At 34.4% G+C, this 25,194-nt stretch overlaps 5 protein-coding genes across 7 annotated transcripts in view; 2 read left to right on the top strand and 3 right to left on the bottom strand.

The window, feature by feature from the left end:
* Nucleotides 1-212: 212 nt before the first annotated feature.
* On the bottom strand, nucleotides 213-1,812 carry LOC120766939 (probable cardiolipin synthase (CMP-forming)). The gene is made up of 5 exons (XM_040092689.1): nucleotides 1,702-1,812; nucleotides 1,002-1,595; nucleotides 715-930; nucleotides 501-636; nucleotides 213-439 (listed from the first exon to the last, which is right to left on the bottom strand). The coding sequence occupies exons 2-5, from the start codon at nucleotides 1,524-1,526 to the stop codon at nucleotides 318-320; spliced, it is 999 nt and encodes a 332-aa protein (XP_039948623.1). The 5' UTR covers nucleotides 1,527-1,595; nucleotides 1,702-1,812; the 3' UTR covers nucleotides 213-317.
* Nucleotides 1,813-5,037: 3,225 nt separating this feature from the next.
* The window catches only part of LOC120776773, a 28,640-nt gene continuing 8,483 nt past the window's right edge, over nucleotides 5,038-25,194 (bottom strand). For 2 of the 3 annotated variants that reach the window (XM_040107757.1, XM_040107749.1), the window contains exons 4-9: nucleotides 16,461-16,676; nucleotides 10,914-11,017; nucleotides 10,611-10,751; nucleotides 10,404-10,412; nucleotides 9,614-9,754; nucleotides 5,038-9,548 (exon numbers count right to left, since the gene is read on the bottom strand). In XM_040107757.1, coding sequence (XP_039963691.1) covers nucleotides 9,444-9,548; nucleotides 9,614-9,754; nucleotides 10,404-10,412; nucleotides 10,611-10,751; nucleotides 10,914-11,017; nucleotides 16,461-16,676 — 716 coding nt within the window. In that variant the 3' untranslated portion in view covers nucleotides 5,038-9,443. The remainder of the gene's footprint in view (nucleotides 9,549-9,613; nucleotides 9,755-10,403; nucleotides 10,413-10,610; nucleotides 10,752-10,913; nucleotides 11,018-16,460; nucleotides 16,677-25,194) is intronic. The other variant, XM_040107767.1, reaches the window with a different exon arrangement.
* LOC120776751 (neprilysin-4-like) lies at nucleotides 12,656-15,095 on the top strand. The gene has a single exon (XM_040107711.1). It carries the CDS (start codon nucleotides 12,656-12,658, stop codon nucleotides 14,783-14,785), a length of 2,130 nt encoding a protein of 709 aa, XP_039963645.1. The 3' UTR covers nucleotides 14,786-15,095.
* On the top strand, nucleotides 18,259-21,306 carry LOC120776768 (neprilysin-4). Its single transcript, XM_040107735.1, has one exon. It carries the CDS (start codon nucleotides 18,554-18,556, stop codon nucleotides 20,648-20,650), a length of 2,097 nt encoding a protein of 698 aa, XP_039963669.1. The 5' UTR covers nucleotides 18,259-18,553; the 3' UTR covers nucleotides 20,651-21,306.
* On the bottom strand, nucleotides 21,470-23,891 carry LOC120776746 (neprilysin-1-like). The gene has a single exon (XM_040107698.1). It carries the CDS (start codon nucleotides 23,782-23,784, stop codon nucleotides 21,637-21,639), a length of 2,148 nt encoding a protein of 715 aa, XP_039963632.1. The 5' UTR covers nucleotides 23,785-23,891; the 3' UTR covers nucleotides 21,470-21,636.

Raw genomic sequence — 25,194 nt, 5'->3', positions numbered from 1 at the left:
TTTTAATTATAGGTTTATATGTACATATATACATGAATTAGTTTACAATTTAAAAAGCTCAATTTTTCTTAAATAACTTTATAAAATAATTACCACATAAAATTGGTATTCAAGTCCTTGAATTGAATAATATAGTATAAATGAATATAAAATATTTTTCTTATGGAAGTGAAAGCTTACCAATTTACCAAATTTCAAACCCTTATTATATAGTATTTTGCTAAATTTATAAGGCGCTGTAGCCTAGGCAGCTAACAAAGGTTTATATTAAAGTTTTGAGTTGGCCATAATAATTTCCACTTATAGCTTATGGCGTACTATGTGTTCTTTGTTTCTTTTCTGAGTATTTTGAAAGTATTTTTGTTTAAAATGTAGCTCAAAGCTGCTGCTACAGTAGTTGCTCCAGTTAAATACCATAGTCCAAGCAACGCGGGGTGGTCTACGATAAAGTTTAATTTTATTAAATTAAAATTAAACATGTATGAGCATACAAATCTTACCGATGTAGTTCCATATAGGAGCTCCCAAGCTTATACCAATTGTCGCTAATTGTACACCAGTATTGATTTTGCTAATAAGTGTAGGCTCTAATTGCGCTGTCACATATGTCGCATCAAAATAACGAGTAAATGTTTTCTATATGATAAAATAGTTTTTAAATATATACTATGGATACATGTGCGTACATATTTTTCTTCAATATGCTGAACTAACCGGTGGTGGTAAGCTAATGTAGCGTATGACAAAACCAGCTGCAAGTAAGAAGACATCTCGAAATAGAACAGTGCCTGCTAACCACCAAGGTAATAACTTTCCAAGTCCCATTGAAATAACTAACGATCCAATAAGTAGTTTATCTGCCATTGGATCTAGGAACGAACCTGCTTTACTTGCTTGATTGGGCCACCTTCTCGCTATTTGACCATCTAACTTCAAAATTTAAATTCATTCAATATTTAATATATTAGTAATTTCTTTTAAATTGCATTATACACACTTACCAAATCTGTTATGCCCGCTACTAAAAGTAAGCCCATTGCTAGTCTATAATCCTGTTGCACTATAACGTATCCAATGTAAGGTGACAAAATTGCTCTCCCCACTGTTAACATATTTGGTATGGTTAGCACATTTTCACGTTCAATAACCTCCTCCATTCTTTCCCGTACTCGCTCCTGTACTTTGTGAATATCTTCCACGAACACATTTTTACGCTCTATAAAAATTTCTCGTTTTTTTTCTATTACATCTTGAAGTAGATGACGGCCTTGTAACGTTCGCAAATGCAGAGACTTTTTTTTTGAATCGGCATACTGACGAAGTCTCGCAATATCCCAGTTCCGATGTTGGTTGAAGTCAAGAAAGGAAATGCGTATGAATCCTGTCGCTGCGGCATATCGATTTAAACAGTTAACACCATTTGCTGGCGGCCCAGCTGTACTTAAACCTATTACTAAATCTGTAAGGTTTTTACTTAGGCCATTGCGGGTGCATTGCACCTGCCTGAATATTGTTGCTGGTAGCATTTTGCAAATTATTCGTACGTTAAATTGATAAAGGTGTGAAAAATGTGTACATATATCCTAATTATGGATCTAGAAAATGATAAATGTAGATAAAATTCGACACAATATAAAATGTTATGTTGCGCCCGGCATAAGCCCTGACCTAAAATACTATGCTTGCCCTTTGTACACTCACCATTATTTAATAGTACTCCATTCTACTTTATGTTTTTTTACAAAATTCCATAATTTGTTTGAAATACAAAATTTAGTTGCTGTTAAAAAAAAACAAAAATACTCAAAATTGATAAAATTAGACAGAACAAAAATCTGCCAATGTGATTTGGATAATTTTATTTTTCCTACTCCAAATTTTCGCGATCTTTGCGTAATTGGACATTTTCTTTTGAAAATAACACAGGGTTGCATGGGCACATATTCTTTTATTATGTATTAAAGAAATCTTTTCTAGCAAGAATAAAGGAAAATTTTAGGCAACGGCTCTTACAAACAACTTTCCTCGCTTTATTTGACAATTCATACTTTAACGTTGAAGCGAAGCAAACATAGTATGTGTCATATATTAATGGCTTTGCTTCGAGACTTTTTATTTGAACAAACTCACACAAAAGCATACATTGAACACACGTGTTAAACGAAGCCAAGCAAACCAATTTTCTCTCCGCTATCTACATATGTGCATATTCAGACAAGGAGTTTTTTGTATCTCAAACGGTTTTAAAATATATATTTATATTCTGCTCGAAAATTTGAATTTGTTATCTATTTTTTGTATGTAATAAGTATGTAATAATATAATAATGTGTTAGAAAAGGGTGATAAGGATAAGATTTGGTAATAAAACACGCGCACGAAACATTCAAGAATTTGAGAATGCGATAGAAATAAAATGCAAAAAAATTGTTCGACTCACGCCCGGAACGCATAGAGCTCGCCAGACTGCAAGCAACATCTGTCAAATATTAAAATACACATGTTCTTACGGTCACAGTTATGTAGTTGTGGGTATTTTAATATTTGACAGATGTCGCCTGCAGTCTGTCGCGCTCTATGTGCTCCGGGCGTCAAGTTGTCGAACTCGTATTGCTCGTGCAAACGGAATGAGTGACACCGAAAGAGATTTTGTCATTATTGGGCGACCACCTCTCTAAATAGGCTGGTGCAGAAGCCTTTGAATATGATAAAAAAGAAAGAAATTCATAATTGGTTGAAACCCATGGGAATCGAAAGATATATAGTAACAAACATTAAAGGAAAAAGATCTTTTTTACTGCTGCTACAACGAAGTAATACGTACATATGTAGGTATGTATGTAGATGAAATATCAAGTAAGGAAGGGCTAAGTTGGAATGTAACCGAGAATTTCATACTCTTGTAATTTGCAAGGATTAAACCGAGGAAATACTTTCAGGTGTAAGATTAAAACCAAGACCAAGAATTATTTAATATTAAAAAAATATAATAAATAAAAAAATGATTACTAAATTTATTTCGCCTACACATTTTTTTCATATCGTATTTCCAAAGTGAAAAAACTCGTTTTTAATTGTTTATTTGTACAAAAGTTATTGCAACTCACTGCATATTTCATTTTTCAAAATCAATATATTTTATACTTAAAAAATTAAAAAAATACAACTTTCGCAATTACAATTTTTTAACCATACCCTTAATTGATCATATTATCAATAGATAAATATATTTATTTGAAAAATACCCAAATATTTTCACGCAACATTATTCTATTTATTTCACTAAAATGTCTTCACCAAAAACTAGTAAATTAAATTGATTTCACGAATTATAGTGTTTACCCTTCATTTTTGGTCTAGACCAACTCCATATAATAAGATTTATTAGTATAACGGAAATCATTATATGTAGTGTAATATAATTTCAATATCGGCAAAGTACATCCAATATTATATATTCTGACAAATAAGTACCCGGAAATTCTCATTTTAAATTTTCCCGCTGAGAATATTTCAAAAAAAAAAATTTCCCAGGCTTGCACAATTGTCGGCCACTATTCCGTCAATTTTTATTGCTATATGACACCTTTTGTGTGCGTTGCGATTTTTACTATGGATAAAAATATTTGTGTTTCAAACGAAATTTTCTGTGGCAAAATGTTGGAAATGTTGAAAAAAACAATTGGTGTGGCATAAATCGTTCAAAGGGGGGCAAGAAGAAGCGAACGATTTGCCACGTTCAGGACGGCCTTCGACCTCTTCAACTGAGGGTAACTACGACAAAACAAAGGAAATGGTGTTCGAAAGTCGTCATTATAGTTTGCGAGAGATAGCCCAAATAATGGACATGTCTCATGAGACCGCTCGTCATATTTTGATTGATGTTTTGGGTATGCGGAAATGGAAAATATGGAAAATTACCACTTCGTGGAACCCGTTTTGAGAGCATTGAAGACATCAAAACTAATTCGCAACGAGAACTGAAGGACATCCTGGAATATAGCTTTAAAAAGTGTTTCGATAATTGGTTTGTTCGTTGGAAGAAATGTATTGCCTCAGAAGGGGCCTATTTTGAAGGGGACAAAATAAATTTAGATGATTGATAAGTTGTTTGTGTTTTATTTAAAATTTCCGTGTACTTATTTAACAGAATGTACGCCCAGTTAATTTTGTTAAGATATCCTACATATTGGTATCGGAGATAGGGATTGTATTTACCCGATTTTATCTATTTTTGGTATTATTACATATTATTAACAGAAACAGATGCATTCTGAGTTGAATTAAGGTATCAACTTATCATCACAAATATTTAAGGAGTAAAGTCAAGCGAATGTTTGAAAATTCCGATATTAAATATATGGGGACTAGAGCAAGTCTTCATCTGATTTTATCAATTTGAAGTACACGTTTTTCAATTCCATTAAGATAACTCACATATTGACCGATATATCCGGTATAAAATCAGCCGGAAGTTCGAAAACATTTTCATTGGGTATAAGGGGGCAACGGAAATTGATCCGTTTTTTGACATATAGGCATACAATCTATTGTCAGAAAAGGATTCTCTTCTAATTTCTATAATATATCCCCAAAATTGACCGATATTTTCAATAAAAGATTCGCAATAGGATTTTGCCCACATATTCGGTATCTGGGGGCTTTTTCCGATTTGGACAATTTTTTAACATAAGGGGGCATACCTTCAATGTATTATTCGTTGATAGATTTATGCCGTAGTAACCATTGATGCTTGCTTTGTTTATTGGAAAATGAAAGCTTCCGATTGAATTTTATGTTGTGTTGCATGGGAAGTAGGCGTGCTTGCGGTTTGATTTCACTCATTTATTATTTGGTTATTTGGTTATTGACGTTTTTGTACATTATCCCTACCTATTAAAGGACAGTTTTTAATCGTTTGGTGGTGTATTTTTTTAAATTCGTGTGAGAAACAAAAATCGAATTGCGGAAGGTCAAAACGACCAAAACTTGGGATAACATTTAACTTTTTTTTGTTTAAATGCCGCCATTTTGTCAATTTTTGTTTGAATAGCTTAACGAGAAATTTTATTTCCAAGTGTCATCCACGGGGAAGGCCGAAATCACTGCAACAGTGGAGGACTTTATTTTATTAGCGGCGTCAAAAAATATTTAATTTTGTTTTCCACTGTGTATTCTTAAGACTTGCATAAATATACCCTGAAATTTTCAAAACAATAAATATAGTCGTTTTTTTCCCAAAAATTTACGTTGTCACACTAGGTGTGCCCCTTAAGTGAAAATATGGTTTCTTCCTAAATTTTTTAAGTAAAGAAAAATACAGTGTATTTGGGTCATAACAAGGTAAATTTACACCAAATTTCCTCAAATAATTTTTTTAACAATATAAAAATAAAAGTTAGTTATTTGAATTTTTTTCACATAAATTTTGAGGTCTCTATAGCAAAATTATAGATATTTTAATTACCTACAAGATAAACTGTTGTTAACCCTTAAAGATTCAACCACGCCCCTCTCCTTTCTTTTTCCGACCGAGATTTAAAGAAGTAAATTATTTTTCCTTTATACGCATGTATATCTGTCTTGTAGGATTTAAGTTTAAGCTAAATATTTGACGTTACAATATAGAGCTGAGCTATACAAACAACATAACAGATATAATGTACGAACTCGAACAGCTATTTAATTAATTATTACATTTATTCATACCTTTCCACAGTCTAGCAACGTCGAAACAGACCGAATGAACATTCAAAACTCTAACCGTGTGCCTGCAACAATTTACGTACATCATTATATCTTGCATAATTGGAACTATTTATTATTCAATCAACCAATTCATTGCGATTTCTTTGACAATACATACTAGCATTTGTATAATTTGAATAGCTATGAACAATAGTTAATAATTACTGCTGAGCAAAGGCTAGCAAATTTTCGTCAACGCAGTCGTTTTGGATTACTCGCATTATAGATGCGAATAGCAGTAACAATCGCAAGCGTTTTATTGCTATAAAAAAACAATATAAGATATTTAGAATTAAATCATTATAGCATACATTGTTAATGAATGAATTAATCGTATCTCTCTGTTTCATAACGGTAGTTACTTATAAATCCTTACACAATTTTATAAAGCAGAAGTATTTAAATTGCCATAAGGTGCAACAGAACAAAATATATGTTATTCTAGACAGAGAAATGCAAATCATGCAATATGCATTTTAACATATTTTATGCTTTACAATCTAAAATTTTAAACATTTTAATACTTAAAAGTAAATTTACATATGCATATGTATTTTAGAAGATATATAGTAATTTGTAACTGTTTATTCTCATATTTAATACTAACATTCCGGAGACCAATCTGGGCACTGAGAGGCTACGTCATTAAGGTATAATGCTAGTTTTTTGAGGAATAGGAAAATGTTGTACAAATTTTGTAAATACATACATATGTTTGTCAAATAAGTAGGAAATACATATGTAGTTATACCGAAATCATTTTGCAACATCACACGTAATTTTAATTATGTATGAAAAGGATTAGCGTTTTAAATTATTTTAAAATTTATTAGAAAATACATAAGTAACATGGAGCTGGACGGAGAACTTTTCCAGTCAGGAAACTAACCAATATTATTTGTAAATAATGAATATAGATCTGACAATAATCCGAATTACATAAAATTATCTGACGAAAACTAAATATTTTTATGTGAGGTGAATCAAACCCAGAATATTTTTGTTTTTCTATTATACATATTTGTTCCAATATTATGTTTTTCGAAATATGGTATGTTTTTTATATTCTATATTTTATTTATTGCTGCTTTGGAAATCGTTTAATATATACATATCTATAATAAATTTTGGTAGTTATTTCCTTAAAATGTAATACCACAGTTGCAGAGTAAGTTTCAAATGAATTTCGAAAAATCCATAAACACAAATGCAAGTTTCGTCATTAGCATTTATGCGATTTCAGGAATTATTTCACTTTTTCGTTTGTTTATTAGCGGTCATTCGTACTCCATAAGTAACAACTTTATGATTACTTATTAGATACAATATTTGAGGTACATTCGTATATACTTTTGTGAATTAAAATCTTTGTCTTATAAGTGCGCTGATAAAATATTCTTCAATGATTCACATGTGTATCATATGTGTGTATATGTATGTATATTTCATTTTCTTGCTCTTTAATTCACATACGAGTTAGATTAAAATATTTTTATGAGTGTGAAAAGGATATTGTATGACGAATAAAATACATGTTTATATTATATATCTTTGAACTATTTTTTGTTTACATAAAAATTGAACATTGAATAATGACACATTAAAAACAAATAACATTATTAACAGAAGTAATTGCTAAAATTATTCAATGTAACTTGAACAACTTCTATGCGGAGCCTACTTCTTTTTAGGAAACAATTGTTTGACCCACAATGTCCTACAAAGTTTTTTGTTGTTTTTCTCGAGCATTTCATGTTTACATTTTGAAGTGTGATTAACCAAAGTATATTCAACAAAGTGAAATAAGTATCTGATATTTCATTTTTCATTACGCTTATTTGATATGTACATATGATGTCATTGATTTAACCCTTACAATTTAGAAATTCAAAAGCAAAGAAATTTCAAAACGAAAAACATAATTTTTTAAATAAAAAAAAACGCCGAGTACTTGCTGCTTGTACACAACAACAACTCATGGAAGTAACTTACCAATGTTTTCTGCTCCACCTGAAATAAAAGAGTCTCCTCTTTAAATTAAGACAACTAAGACCCTATGCAGTACCTTCATTAAAATTACTTACCACTCTTGAAGAAAACAAGTATGATAGCCTCATCTTCTCTTAAAAAGAAATTTTACGTTTTTACCATACCTCAAGATAAACTTTTTTGCGTTATAATCTTCCGCTAGTCGGAAGCTATACATGCCATGCAGAATGCTATTTCTATTACATATGGACATATATGTACATACTTATGTATGTATGTAAAGCAAGTGGCTTCATATTTTTCAAGATCAAAACAAAAGAGCAGAAGACGTCTTAATATAAACAAATACATGATTTGTCGACAATTTTATTGTCAAATAAGCGTAGGTCAAATACCACACTTATTTCCCTCTGTTGAATACACTTTGTGATAACAATCTATTCGTATTCAGTTATCGCTCAAAAACACATTTTTATTGGCTGGAAGTTCGAACAATTTATTTTTGGATCATAAAAACAAAATAAAACGAATGATTTTGATATAATGAGTTAAAACGCTTCTGAAAAACTTTTGTATTTGGGCTATAGATGCAATCTTATATAATTGAATCCTTATGAAATAATAAAAAAACTAACAATGTCAGTTGGGCAAACTTCGTTTCGTGTAAATACACCAGATTAGTTTGCTGCCTTCCTCAAACGACATTTTTTGAACGGACTGGACATTCAATCTAGACTTACAAACTTTTTTTTTGAAATTCACTACTTGTACCCATTATTATTGTAAGCGATATTGGTGCTCCTTTGATGCTTACTATCAACCATTTTTGTCACGTTATTATACCTTGAACAGAGTATATTAAGTTTGCCGCGAGGTTTGTCTATAAAGTATACTTATATGTATGTACATACATATGTGTGTTTATAATTGATCAGCGAGACGAGCTCAGTTGATTTAGTCATGTCCGACTGTATACATGTGAACTAATCGCTCAGTTCTTGGGATATCGATTAGAATTTTGCACACGTCCTTTTCTCACCAAGACGCTACACATTTGTTGGAACCGCCGATATCGGCCCACTATAGTATATAGCAGCCATATAAACTATGAAAAGGTCTTTTTTCATTTGACAAGTTATCTTGACGAAATTTATTCAGATCGGATCAATATAACATATAGCTGTCATACAAAATGACCGATTGAACTCGAGCCCTTGTTAGAAACCGAAGTTAACGTTTTCTCTTATTTTAATACAAATTTTTTCATAATACTATATATTTAAATGTGGAAAAGCCCAAAACTCCTGCAAAATCTTTGCTTATGAATGTATGTATATGTACCAAAGAAGATTTAATATACATATAATAATAATGATAATATAAATATAACAACGATGATATTTCTTAATAGAGAAGAGGGTGTCCATATTCCGCGTTTACTCCAATTACAAATTCTTATGGAAATTCATAAAAAATGTGGAAGAATAATAATTTTCTACTTTTTTAACTTTACATTTACAGCCTATACTTATTTGTGGCTTTATGTTTGGCGGTTACTGTATAACTGAATACTTTTTAACAAATACCACTTGCTGCATCGATGGAATCTTGTTAAACACATGAATTGCGTATTCAGAGCCTTTTTATGTTAGTATATTTATAGTTGTACTGAAACAAATATCTGTATAATATGTGGTATTTAAGAGGTCATAGTTCCACATTTGAGGTAAAAGTACCCATTAGTATGGCGGTGTTATTTGCAGGAGCATTGCAATTCGTTGCCGACATCCATTCAAAGTCTTTTACTGTTGCCTATTTAAAAAAGAAACGAAATACATCATTACTAAGTATGTACTTTTAAACAAAATTAAATTTACTTTATGCATTGAGTACACCGCAACTACCACCAGCACATGCATAATATTATGGGAATTTAAATAGAAATCCACAACGCCAGGAAACCACTTCTCCGGTATACGCAAAGCGCCTATAGCACCACCCAATATAGATACACCATCCTATTGGACAGAAAACAATGAATGTACTTCAAACACGCAGGCTTATAATAACAAACATCGGGTGAATTCTTTGGATGTGAATAGCTAAATAAACATAAAACGAAATTAATTGGAGTTTCAGGTTAATTTTTGAAAGTTCTCTCATATAGGATAATCAGTATGAGTGCACTAACTTTTCATTTTTATATACATATTTTATATAATCTCTATAACTGCGCGGAAAGATAATTACGCAGTAATATTTGGGAAGAAGATTTTAAAATCCCGTTTTACTTATAAACGGGATGACGAAATTCGCAGAATTTTTCAGAATTTTCAATCAAAAATTTATTTGGACCACAATATGTATAAAAACTTTATAAGAGCTTCGGGTAGTTAGATCCTTGCCTCCAACAATGCATTGATTTTCACTCAAAGTTCTAAAAAGGTTGGAATTTTATTTCATTAATATATGTATGTACTTACATATATGTATGTACATAAATGTGGTGCATGTATCTATAGTATACCTATAAGAGCGCTTTCAAATTTTAATAAAAACAAAACTACTCCAACGACGGGAATAAATACAAAAATGCAAAATTAACTAACTAAATTTGCGCCAATTAAAATACAAATAATTAACATTTTTACAATGATTATCACTCACTGCTTCTAACTGGAATTTGGTTAATTTTTGGAATGTTTTGTTAGCATATATAGGTAAGAAAAGTAGAAGCACAGAAACACAATATTTCATATCAGTGACGTAGTAATGAATATAGTTCTTATTGAGACACATAAATTTAATTAACTAGACGATTTTCAAAAGTATTCTTTCTTTCTCTATGCTTCTTTTTCTACATCCGACACTCACCTGGAGGTAAACGTGAGAAAGTGCTATCCGGCTTCCTCCTACCCATACATCCATAGTTCGAAATAGTGTCAATATTGAACGCATAGTGAAGGGCAGAGCGAAGCAAAGGCGACGTTGCCAAGGGGAACTTGCCGTTAGAGCCTGGAATTTGTAGATTAATTACATATTCAAATGCAGTCACACTTTTCATAAAAATGCAATCTTCAACTAAATATAAAATTAAACTATAGCCAATTACATATTATATTATATTCCTTATACATACATTTGTATCTTAACTGCAGCCAACACATGCATACTCACTTTATAAAGACCCCAAAGCGACAGTAAACAATAGGATAATATGATAAACCATTTCCAAAAAGGACTAAAACAAAACGTTGTTGCTGTGACAAGCGGCAAAGCACCTGCAAAAAAAAAAATTTAACTTAATTAATAACTGGATGATTATGGAAATGAGAAAGGCAAGGAACATAAATGTTATTTATAAATGTAAAACATTTTTATATTCTTACATGTACATACATACATATATTCGTACAGAATTTTGCCTGATAAAAATGTTAGCTTCAAAACCAAAGTATTACGAGCAATTTTGCAGTTACTTGAAGGGCCGATGAATATACAAAAATATTTAATTTTTGGAGCGCCATTCGCTAGATTGTTGGACAGACTGACCTACGTTTCGTCACCAGTAATTATGCGTTATAGCATTGATACCCTTCATACCCAAAACATTATCCAGAAAGAGTTGAGTCCATCCATAAGTGTTGTTTATATACTCTCTATGCTTACACGACGATCGATTTTCAAGAATGGTTCCTTTAACTTTTTCGATGTCAACAGAGGTGGGTGAATTACCCACAAGAGCAAATTTTCGATGACTTTACGACCTTTACTGAATTCTTTTTGCCACTAGTATTCGTTTACTATTATAGGGCTTTCCTAAACACTTCTGCAATATTTGAAAAGATTCCGTAGCCGGGATTCTATTGAAACTACAAAATTTTAAAGTGGAAGAGGGCATTAAATATATCTATACACGTAAACCAGCGCTAAATCTCTAAGAGAGAAGAGGTGTGTCCAAAGTTTGCCGAGTAGAGTCATATCAAATTTCAGCTGACCCTTTTTCTACTAGTCACGCTTAGGTCTATACACCGATTGTAGCGAGCTTTCAGTGCGCCGATTTATAAAATAATTGGTCTTTTGCTTCAAAATTGGTCTCATTCTAGGCGAATTCCCCATCTTTATCGCTAAATTACTTTCCTGCGAAAATTCTTTTGAGATATGAGAACAGAAAAGAATCGGTGGGACCAGAACTAGAGAATATGGCAATTTTTCCACAGATTAAATGTTCAACAATGCAATAATATGTAAATATATTAGGGCAACTATTTCAGTTCACAAGAAAGGTCAGTACAATTCGCATTGTTCCGATTGTGAGTTTGCAAGGCACTCACTTTGTACAAAGCCTCCGCTTGCCTATCATGTCAGCTGTTTCAAAAACTTCGACTTACCTCATCAAGTGTAGATATTGCTTATGTACGATATTTGTCTGTAACTCTTTTGGAGGGTTTACATGTTCGGCGCTCATATGACTTGATTGGAACTCATTAAATTTTTACGAGTGCTTACTTTGTGTGCATCTTCTAGATACAGGTATCTATCTATCTATAGCAATTTTTCGTCACAAATTCACATATTAGATTCCAAATATTTGTATATTTTGAAGGAAAGAGTATAAGAACAAAACATCTAGATTCAATTGTAGCGACGCCCTCTCATAAAAGCAATACCGCCTTGAAATGTAAGCGTACAATAACCACATACATACATATGTATGTACGAGCATACTGTCTTAAAATGCAAATATGTACATATCAACACACAAGTATACAAGTATCATATGTATGTGCTCATAGCGAATGAAAAGAGGAAATGTATATGTTTTGCCGATAACCTATGTCTGTTTCCGAATTCAATTCTAGTGGGTATTACTTTTTACTTTTGCGATAATTGTACTTTCCAAGCGGCAGTCACGTAAAATGCTCAGCATCAAACGGCATTCAGCATTCGTTACGACAATGTGTCCAGACAAACAGCAAATTTGGCAGGTTTTGCGGTGTTTAGTGTGCTTAGTTTATTTCATTACAGAACTTGCTGGCGCGGCACGAATAATCAACACTGATTACGATTTCAACACAGAAAATGCGCGCGAAATTTTACGACTTTCAAAGGCTGCAGAAATGGTTAATTATATGCGACCTTGGATGGATCCTTGCGATGACTTTTATCGTTATGCCTGTGGTAACTGGCAGGATATAAACCCAGCGCGCTTTTCGGATGGGAAAACTGGCTTATTTAATGAGTTAAAGAACGCCTACAACAGGCGCGTGGTGCGTTGGATTCGTAAACCGAAACGGACTAGCGAATCAGATATGGATCGCAAAGTAAAGTATTTCTTTGAGTCTTGCATGAATAAAGCAGATTTACGAAAAAACTACCGACAAAAGTTGCTTTCTGTATTAGAAGAATTCGGGGGTATGCCGGCATTGAAGGGATCACTTTGGGAGGCTGATAAATTCGATTGGTTGGAAGTGGTTGCAGTTATTATCCGAAAGTATGGTAAACAGATCATTTTAGGCGCAGATGTATTCGCCGATTTGACCAACAATGAAGTAAATCGTTTATATTTGGGTCAACTAGATAAGTTGGTAACACCACGAGCTGCTGAATATTACGTGGTGTTAGCTGTCGCCAGGCAAATGGAAATGCACACAGTATTAGGAATGAGCATGCAGGTGGCCTCCAAAACAGCGACGGAAATTGTTGATTTTGAAAGGAGACTTGCGGAAGGTAAGATCGAAGCAGATAGGGGTTTTGGCTTGGAATACAAAACTCAACTGACTCTACTTGAAGTGATGACCGATAACTATAAACCGACGATAAATTTTACACATTTCGTCAATGTATGGCTGGGTTATCCATATGTGCTGCCTGTTTATGTATATGTGGAATCATATATAAACAACTTGCGCAGAGTTATCGAGGAAACACCTAAAGAAATTGTTGCTAATTATATTATGTGGGAGCTATTACAGGATTTTCGTATGGAAGTAAATGATTCCGACGACAAGCATCGAAACAAATGCGTGGACCGAACCAAACGTTTCTTTGTGAAATACTTGGACCACGTAATATACCAACAATTATTCACCCAAAACCAACAAATTTTTGCGGAAATACGAATGCTATGGTTTGAATTAAAAAATGCTTTTGGTGAATTATTGAAATCGGAAGTAAACAATTGGTTGTCGGTCGTCACACGTGACAAAGCATTGGAGAAATTATCGGCCATGTCCATGGAGATTAATTCATATGAGCAAGAAAATTTCGAGCAACAATACGATGTTTTGGTAATCAGCACTGATAGCTACTTCGATAATGTCGTCAATATTTTAGAGTTACAGGGGCGCAATTATCGTTTGCGTCTTTTAGAAGCTCCAAAACTTGATGTGGGAGAAACTCTTAGCTTCTCTCCTGCCTACGCAGCTGAATATAACAGAGTTCTTATTCCAGTCTCCTTTCTGCAACCGCATTTTCTTTGGGACCATGCATATCCGTCAACAGTCAAATACTCCACTATGGGCTTTGTTATTGCACATGAAATGGCTCACGGTTTCGATGATATAGCACGTAAATACGACACCCGAGGCAACCTCAACAACTGGTGGGATCGTACTTCTACCGATGAGTTTTCCAAACGAAAGGAATGCCTTAGGCAGCAGTACAGCGGATACCGGTATAATGGTCGCAAATTGCCAATAATAAATGCCCAGGATGAAAATATCGCTGACAATGTGGGCCTACGTATTGCCTACAACGCGTTTCAGCACTGGATTAGGCAGCATAGAGATAATTCGACGATAATGCAGCAAGAGAGACTGCCAAACATTAATTTGTCGCCGCAACAATTATTCTTCTTGAGCCTAGGCCAAGTTTGGTGTACCGATGTGAATCGCAATTGGCGTGAAATTATAATTGCGACTGATGTGCATCCACCCGAGGAGGTGCGCGTTATTGGAATGCTCTCGAATTTCGATGAATTCGGAAAGGAATTTCACTGTAAACCAAATGCGCGAATGATCCCGAAGCGAAAATGTGTTGTGTATTGAAAATATATTGCGGTGTAGGGCATCAATATTCTTGGATTAAATGTATAATAGCTACAAGTACATACGAGTACTTGTGTACTATAATAACTATTTTATGTACGAGTTATCTTTGGCTATTATAATTCTAATGACCATGCTTTTACGGAAGTGTTCAAACCTAACATCGAAACTACAAAGTACAATGTCAAGTACGGCTCTTGTTGATTCTAAAATGTATACTTTCGTTATCGCTTAAGAATGAGTAAAACTTGTGAATATGTGTGCCGAATTGAAGAGATATTTATATATTATATTATAAAAGAGAACATACACTGCGAGTCATCAGATTAGTACACTTCAGGTTCAAATAGTTTTGATTAATTTCTATCAAAACTAAAGAAGCCAGAACTCCAAATTGATTTACACTTATTACGAATAATTTTTTTACTAAATAAAAAATTCGATTTTCTGCCAAAAGGCAACTATAGGTATAGGTCCGCATATTCGGTACCTAGGGGTTTGAACAATTTTGGTGCGACTTAAACAATTTTTGCTCATAAGGTGCCATACTTCATTGTTTAATTTCATTTGTTTAATTGTTTCTTGATTTGTATGTATACCGGAAAGTGAAAGAATCAAATGGAATATAAAATTGTGTTATATGAGAAGTAGCCGTGGTTGTGGTATGATTTTATCCATTATCGTGATATAACAAAGAAATGCCAGAAAAATCTCACGTACCAAATTTGGTTGAAATCGTGCAGGTGGGTCCCTAGCCAATAGGCGATTTTGATTGTTGTAGCTTTAGTGTCTTAGAAGATATGTATGTACAATAAACTTGTTAGAGGGCGGTGTATATCTCGCACATTGACCGATATTTTCAGTAAAAAGTCAATCATAGGCTCTGATTTTGACAATTTTTAGACCTGAAATGGCTTATCTTAAAGACACTATTGGCGCAAAGTTCTATCCCGATACATTTTCTGGTGCTGTGTTATATGGGAAGTAGGCATGGTTGTATTCCAACGTCACCCATTTTTTGCACTAGGACATAGGGATATCAAGAAAAGTATCACACACCTAATTTGGTAGATATGGGTTAAGTAGGTCCACAGATATGGGTTTTCACCTAAATGTGGGCTTGCCACGCCCATCGTGTTATTTTGACGGCGGCTCCTATAATGCCTGGTGTCTCTGGTGTATTTAGTTATTGATTTATCGCACCTTTATTTGTTTTTAACAGTACCGTTATATGGGGAGTGGGCGGGTTGAAGATGGTCAATACTTCCCTGAGCCCCCATATACCTAAGTAATCATCTTCATTTTCTAACAAATCTTATGTCGAATATGTCGGTCAATGTGTGAGTTATATGTACATATATAGTAGGTGCATATATAAATTTGCTTAGATTCTGATTCTCTGGTTGACATTTTACATCTGCATCGAAATTAAACGATTAAAAAACATCGATGTTGATGCATCGATGCATATCTGTTTGTCTACACAAGACCATTCCTGGCTCCTTATAATGAATAATATACTAATTTCCGAAACCTCAATATGTTTCATACTTTTTAAATGTGAACAAACTTCCAACGTTCCATTATTAATTACCATTGGCTTTCTTTGTGTTTTATAATAAGCCCTTTCATTAAATATATTTAATCGCTTAATTTTACGAAATTCTGTACTTACCAAAACTTTGACTGACCCATATTCCGACCATATCCAATTTCAGTAAAGTGTAGTAGACGTGTTCTCCACTTTCAATATTCATGAAGAGATGATATATAAAGCTTCCGCACCATGGAGCTACCGAACCGAAAAGATGGCAAAATGATAAAAAGCGGTATTCCTGTTCCCATGGCATAAGACCCGGTACAATTGCCAAAATGTAGAAAATCGGAATGGCTGTGAATTAAATTAACAAGAGCCTAAATATGTTGCAATATTTGTGTATTTATTTACTTATGTATATAATATGTATATGTACTTATAATATCTATATATGTATGTACATACTAGTATGTATGTATATCTAAATGCTTATGTGCGTGCTTATGAAAATAAGAATAAAAACAAGAAAAAAAAGAGATTAAATTGTTGCCTTAGAAAACACCATATATCAAATTTCGTGAATATATGTATCTTGTCAAATGTGAAAGTTGTCCATACAAGAACTTGATTCCGATCGTTCAGTTTGTATGGCAGCTATATGCTATAGTTAACCGATCTGAACAATTTCTTCAGAGATTACATTGTTGCCTTAGAAAATAACATATACCAAATTTCGTGAATATATCTTGTCAAATGTGAAAGTTGTCCATACAAGAACTTGATTCCGATCGTTCAGTTTGTATGGCAGCTGTATGCTATACTTAACCGATCTGAACAATTTCTTCAGAGATTACATTGTTGCCTTAGAAAATAACATATACCAAATTTCGTGAATATATCTTGTCAAATGTGAAAGTTGTCCATACAAGAGCTTGATTCCGATCGTTCAGTTTGTATGGCAGCTATATGTTATAGTGGTCCGATATCGGCCGTTCCGACAAATGAGCAGCTTCTTGAAGAGAAAATGACGTTTGCAAAATTTCAAAACGATATCTTAAAAACTGAGGGACTAGTTAGTATATATACAGACAGACGGACGGACAGACAGACGGACATGGCTTAATCGACTCAGCTCGACATACTGATCATTTATATACATACATATATACTTTATAGGGTCTCCGACGATTCCTTCTGGGTGTTACAAACTTCGTGACAAACTTAATATACCCTGTTCAGGGTATAATATACGTAAATGGCAGTACTTATGGATCCGACGAGTGTGTTTACTATTTTAAAAAATTAAGATTAATAGCGAAATCTTAGGTATGCGTAACGGAAAATTTTAAGAACGCTTTTAATAGCTTCATAAGTATGTATTAGAGAAACGCATAAGCGCCTCAAAAGCGATGGTGGTGTCCATTCACACTCATAGCCATGTATTTTCAATGTGTAGCATTTCGATTGGAACTCCGAGCTCCTCCAGCGTTACTGGTTGATTGGCGTAAGCCATTGGTTTAACATATTCCCACGGAAAATAATTCTAGAGGCGTGAAATGGCGCATGATATTGGGGAATATCCCGAAATTAACGAATCGCAAACTCTGCACGCACTTGGAGGCGACGCACCGTCTTGTTGGAAGAAGCGATCGTCCGATTTCATGCCTCATTTGAAAAGGAATAAGGTCCGCTGATGCCGCCATACCGTCAATTTTCCTAAACTACACGAATATTTTACTCAACCCACCAGCGACAATTTTTTTCTTGACAAGCTGACAATAATATATGTACATAAGTATATTTCGGTCAATATTACCGAGTATTTATATGGCGAATTATTACCACTTTTTAGTTTAAAGTGCTTTAAAGTGTATTTATTAGTTTATTTAAACTATGTACATTTGCCATAATCTTTTAATAGCAGCTATTCACACCCACACAGACACTATTCGGTTTCTCTACATTCTCTACACACTTTATTGAAAAGGGTAATTGTCGCAGAAATATAGCAAGTAATCCGCTGCGTACAACTGAGACAGTCAGATTACACAGCGTCAGCAAGCAACTACAAAGCGATAACAGTGCTGACCTGCCCAAAAGCTATCGCTCAAAATGTGATAAGGCGTAAATGAGATGAAGTCGCTCTATGTTCGGAGGTTTGAAGTAGCAGTCTTGATTCTCCATAACTGTCGATAGTTGAAACTAGCCATTGAGCTGCGAACCGGTCAAATATGTTTCGAAGCAGTAAAAATGCAGACTGTTTAATAATTTTGTCAATATTACTATTTTTACATCTAATTGGTGTTGATAACGCCCCAGCGAGTAATGCTACTAAAGAACCGATGGAAGGTTTGGACACCGAGTGGGCAAAACAAATCTCACAACAAGCTAAAGCCGCAGAAATACATGTAATGCTCAATACGAAAGTAGATCCATGTATAGATTTTTATCAATATGCTTGCGGCAACTGGTATCGCCATCATCCAGCACAGCTCTTCAATCATCTAATAACCGATCGATTTCAATTAATCGCAAGCGCTTTCGACCGCCGCCTACAGCTGGTACTCAGTGAGCCTCGAGGAGATGATGTGGTTGAAACAAAATTGAAAGACTTTTATCACGCATGCAAATTAGTGGAAAAAGATGAAGTCCGATATAAGGTGGCTTTGCAACGTATCTACCAGGAGTTTGGAAAATTACCGATGGTGGATGGTGAGGACTGGAAGAGTGAGGAGTTCAGTTGGTGGGAGTCAGTGGCAAAAATACAACACAAGTATGGCAAACAAATTATACTTGCAGTAGATATCATGGCCGACATAGTTAACAATACAGGAAATAAAGTTTACATTGGACCGCCCGATTTTTCTATTAGCAGTGGCATAAAAATACTTAGCACGCTGCAGGAAATAACAACGGTGCAGCACATGAAACGGTTTTTTGGCATAGAAGAAACAAAGGGGACGAAAATAACTAAAGAACTCATTGATTTTGAACGTGCTTTGGTTCGAGGAGGATCTGATTCTCGTAAGGGTCTCACACTGCATGATTTACTGTCCCTTAAGTCAGTCGGTGAATTGCGCGAAATGTATAACGAAAGTCTAGATTTGGCAAAATTTTTACAATTGGCTTTGGGTGCTGAAAGATTGCCAGACTACATTTACATTTATGATGAAAAATATTTAAACAGTGTTGTGAAAATTATAGCAGAGACTCCACCGCACGTGGTTGCAAACTATATATTATGGCAAATGGTACAACCTTATATAGTTGATGTCAAGAAGGGCAATATGGCCAAGTGGTGCGTGGAGCGTACTAAGAAATATTTTGGTAAATTTGTCGACTATATGGTTTACCAACGTTTTAAGGATACAGCTGTGGAAAAGGAGGTTTACGACATGTGGAATGAAGTACGTGAGGTCTTTCGCTCAGAACTACGAGGCAATAAACTTGATTGGATTATAAATTCAACACGCGACTATGCGCTTCAGAAATTAGATGCCATGAATTTGTACATCAATTCTTATGAGTCGGAGAATTTCACCGCAGAATATGGGGATATACAACTTACGCGTAATAACTACGTCGAAAATGTGCAACAAATTTTACAAATAGAAAGCCGTAGGAAGTTGCAACGTCAAAATGGGCCTGTAGTTCCACTGGAGGCGCCAGAAGTATTCACTTTTACACCAGTCTACAATGTACTGGAGAATAATATTAAAATACCTGTCGCACTTTTACAACCACGTTACTTTTGGGGTGCACACTATCCGCAAGCCCTGAAGTATGCCACACTCGGTTATTTGATTGCACACGAAATGGTTCACGGATTCGATGATGATGGTCGCAACTATGACAAGTTGGGCAACTTACGCAATTGGTGGGACGAAAAATCCACATATCAATTTGAAGAGCGCCGCAAATGCTTCCAAGCGCAATACCATAAATACCGCTATGACGGACATCAATTGCGGAACGATGTTTCGCAAGCGGAGAATATCGCCGATAATGCAGGTGTAAAACTGGCTTATGAAGCATACCAGAGATGGCTAAATGCACAACGATCTGCAAATGTAACGGGTATCGAGAGGAGCGAAACATTTTCGCAATTACATTTTAATAATGAACAGTTATTTTTCATCGCTTTCGCTCAGCTGTGGTGCGACGATGTCCAGTCGTTTTTCCGCACCGCACTGGCAATTTCTGATTCCCATGCACCTGGCATGTATCGCGTAATAGGCTCCCTATCGAACTTCCAAGAATTCTCATGGGTTTTTAAATGTGGCCAAGACGCACCAATGGACCCGGAATTCAAATGTTCACTTTACTAAAAGAAAATTGACGCAGAAAGTGTAGTGTTTAGCTTCTTCATGTTTATGCAGTATATATGTATAGTATATTCTTTTATCGTTTATGTACATACTTACATACATATATGTACACACATACATATGTATGTATGTACATATGTACATACATAGCTAAGAAGACAATGTGGGGCCAGCTCACTTAGTTTAGCATGAACTTATCCTTTCATATGCATGTAACGCACACATATTGATAAGGACGGCATTTTAATGAGCAAACAGTGAAGTACATATACTCATTCTATACTTAAGCTTCAAAACAACAAAATGTGCGTGTTAATTTTGAAAAGAACTTTTAAAGTATTTAAGTACATATTTTTGGAATATTACTGGAGGAAGTTATCTTTATCATTGGACGAAACCTGGCTCAATTTAATTGTGTTGTTACTTTAACGTATTCTGAATATAATGTAAATCTAATTTTCTTTCCATTGAATTATTTTTGTTGGAAATGAAGTCAAAACCTCCTTTATAATGATTAAGTTGACTAATTTACTCAATTCCATAATTTTTACTTTTTAGCCATCTCTTCAACACTAATCTTGTACTGTTGATGCTAAATAAAGTTAAAAATCCAAACTATTTCAAGTTTCTAAATTGAATTACTTGGGAATGAACATAATGAGGCTGTAGTATATACATACAAACATATGTACGTATATACATACTATTCTTAACATGGATACGTTTTTCTTTTAGTTTTTACCATATGTATCTCAATAGCCTGAAGTATTTGTAAGAGTTTCCGTGCCGTAGTGTTTAAACTTTGCGAATTTGTCAAAATGTGATTATTGAAAATTCTCCTTTATTCATTTCTCTATTCGCTTGAATGCTTACAAGTTCGAATATCATACATATATACTTATGTACATAGGTGCATAAACATACATATGTATATATATATATACATATATTATAAGAATATATAAGGAACATATTACATTCGGTAATTAAAAGATTTTACATTTAGGTTTTGGATTCATTGTAGTGCCTGTGTCGCAATGGAATTCCTCAGCAAACGACTGGAAATTCGCCAAAGGGCCAATAACCCGATATTTCGCCGGTGCATGTAAACTTATCAATGAAACTTTGTCCCTAAAGTGCGTATCCACATTGTTGCACCAAAATTGTGCAAAGGCGAGGAAAAATAGTTGTTTGCTTGTGAAATTCAGATTAGGCAAAGTTTCCAAGGCCAGGACACGTTCACGCTTCAATGGTGTGATATCATTTAAAGTGACGATCCATTTCTGATACGCCTTGTAAGCTAATTGTAAGCCCCCATTGTCGGCTATATTTTCCGCTTGCAACTCATTCGGTGGTAGATAATTGCCATTGTAACGGTATAATGAGTATTGGCGTTTAAAACATCCCTTTCGTTCATTAAAAGCATCAGTGGAATTGCTATCCCACCAAGTTTGTTCACTGCCAGCGGTATCGAAATGACGTCCCATTTCGTCGAAACCATGAATAAGTTCGTGTGCCAATAAAGAGCCGATTGTGGCAAATTTCAGTGCATTTGGATAGTGATCGGACCAGAGAAAATTCGGTTGTAGCAATATGACGGGTATTTTAATTAAATTTTCTCTGTAAATATAGGCGGGTGAAAGTGAGAATGTTATGGGCACTTCTACTGTCCTAGGTGGTTGTCGGAGAGCGTCTAAGGCCCGTATAGTTTGCTGAATAAGAACTTGCTTCAAATTCTCTATATAATCAGTATGACTTAGCAGTAAATTTGCGTACTCCTCATTGAACTTTGATTCTTCATATGAATTAATTTGTATTCTCATTCTTGCTAATTTTTCTAAAGCCAATCTTCGTGTTGTAGACGATATCCAACTTAAGTTATTCGATTCAAGTTCACTTTTAAAAATTTCTTTAATTTTGTGCCAAATGAGATTAATATCAGCCACAGTATTCTTATCGTTGAATTTCCGAAATATCATGTTATCCAGGACTTTTGAGAAATAAAGTTTGGTTTTGTTTAAACAAAGCTTTTCCTTAGCCCCATTCGTTGCTTGGTAATCAAAAAAGAAAGTCTTAAGTAATTGGTACATAACATAATTTGCTACTTGCTCTACGGGGATCTCCTTAAGCAGCTGCACAAGGTTCTTTTGATACTCCACGTGATATTCGTAAAATGTTCCGTTAAATTCTTGTCCTAAACTAGTATTAAGATAGGTTTGTATATCTATATTGCCTTCATAGACTGAATACATTTCGTCGACTGTGCGCAACACAGCCATAGATTTCAGTGTCCTTGCCAATCGTTTATCTGTCATGCCATCGGCTAATCTCGATTCGAAATAAAGTATTTCGTGCGCTGTTCTTTTTGCAACTTCTTTTTTAATATCCAAATGCTTTTGCAAAGCTTCCGATATTTCCTCTTCATATTTGTCACGGTGCCATTTAGTAGCTAGGCTCTTATACATGGCTCTACTCTCTAGGGCCAATTTTGGCTGCCCAATGAATATTTTATTTACTGTTTTATTTACAAAGTCTTCTCGCATTCCTAATTGGAGTATGATATCCAGCCCATATTTGTTTTGTATACGCGCAATGGTGGCCAACCAGTCGAATTTGTTGGCTTCCCATGTACCCTCCGGTAAAAGTACTGGCATCTGACCGAACTCCTCAGCAATCTCCCATAGCTTCATTTTGTGACGCTCCTTTTGCCTCTCGTCAACATGCTGGCACGCGCCAAAGAATGTTTTCACCTTTATGGTAATTTTATCCTCATTCTCCTGTATCTCCTCCATGAGCACTTTTAACTGCTTTTTATCATAGGTGCTAAGCAATTGAGAAAAAAATGTTGTTTCCAATAAGCTGCGTGGTTCCGTTGGATTAATTTTAGCCCAATTACCACAAGCGTGTTGAAAAAAATCATCACAAGCGTTCACATCCGGTTGCATGTAGTTGCGCATTTCGGCCGACTTTGCCTGGCGCATTACATCACGCACATACTCTGTGTTGTTCATCTGTGAAATTGTATCCACATACAATTGGACCTGTGGTACTAAAGTTGATTGAGAATCGCACACCGACAGCAATAGTAGTTGGAACAAAGGCATCCATAGCGAATATCTTTCTATGAAGAACATTTTCCTTCGCACAACGCCTCAGTTCTTTATGATTTTTCAACGGAAGAAATATCGATAAACTTCGTTGGCTTTGACATGCGGCACATGCGACATGAGAAGTACTACTGTCGTGTCAAATACAGAGCGGAGAAGAGGACAGCCGCAAGTGGCAGCTGTTCCATTTAATAAACTGCAAAACAAGTCTCATTTTACATATAGTTCGGAATGTTATCGCTTCGCAATTGTACAGAGGCTATCGAAGAGAGGCCGGCTCAACTATGACTAGTATTAGTTGTAGACAAGTTTGATAATTACTATGTAGGCTAGGTACATATGTACATACATATGTATACTAACATGTAAGGCAAACTTACTTATACTTCTGTTCTGTTCTGATCTGTTGTTTTTTGTCCTTTCATTTTACTATTTACTATTACTCTCGATAGAAATTTTCGAATTTATTGATAAATATTCATAATAATGTAAAATAATTTTTTTCATATACAATTTTTTCGAAAAACTTTTCTCTTAATATGCTTGTGCACACTATTTATATACAAATATTTTTTATTTTACCTAATGTTAGGTTAAAATTGTAATTGTCTTAAATTTAAAGTTTATAGGTAGTAATTTAATAAGTCTATTCATTTGCATCTTGACAAGCTGAATGGGTATTAGCTGGTACTTCCGATAATTCATATGCATAAGCATTTTAAAAATATAAAACTTTATTACTGCGATTCAAGTAATATATAACCGGTTTTGAGTTGTAAATATGTTTTGTGCATACATACATACATATGTATGTATTCTCTGAAATGAATTAAAGCAAAGAAAGCGCTTTGACAAGTCTTTTAATAATAAGTGCATTACTCCACAAACGTGTTGCCTAATTTTTAAACACTTAATTATATTCCAAAAGTTGAGAAAGAATTGTTGTTTCTATACCTTGAACAGAATATATTAAGTTTGCCATAACGTTTAAAGGAAACGCCGGAGACCCTGTAAATATATGTACGAGTATGTAGGTATGTATGTACATACATATGTACATATATACTTGTACAAATGATCAGTGACAAAATGGGCCGATTTAGTCATGTCCGTCTCTCTGACTGTATATACGAGAACCAGTTCTTCATTTCCAGTTTCAAATTTTGAACGCGTCCTTTTCTCCGCAAAACTCTGCTCATTTGAAGGAAGCGATATCGGTCCAATATGGCTTGTAGTTGCAAAACATACTGAACGATCGGAATCAAGTATGAAAAACATTTTTATCTTCACTAGATTTGACATGGATTATTGTTTCAAGGCAACGGCACAATTTTCGAAAATTCAGATCGGACATTATAGCATGCTACATACATGCCACACAAACTGACCGGTCAAAATCAAGCTATTGTAAGAAATATTTTTTATTTTTGAAAGGTG

The sequence above is a fragment of the Bactrocera tryoni genome, chromosome 1 (genome assembly GCF_016617805.1).
Source record: "Bactrocera tryoni isolate S06 chromosome 1, CSIRO_BtryS06_freeze2, whole genome shotgun sequence".
Lineage (NCBI taxonomy): Eukaryota > Metazoa > Arthropoda > Insecta > Diptera > Tephritidae > Bactrocera > Bactrocera tryoni.
This window is presented reverse-complemented; position numbering and strand designations above follow the sequence as displayed.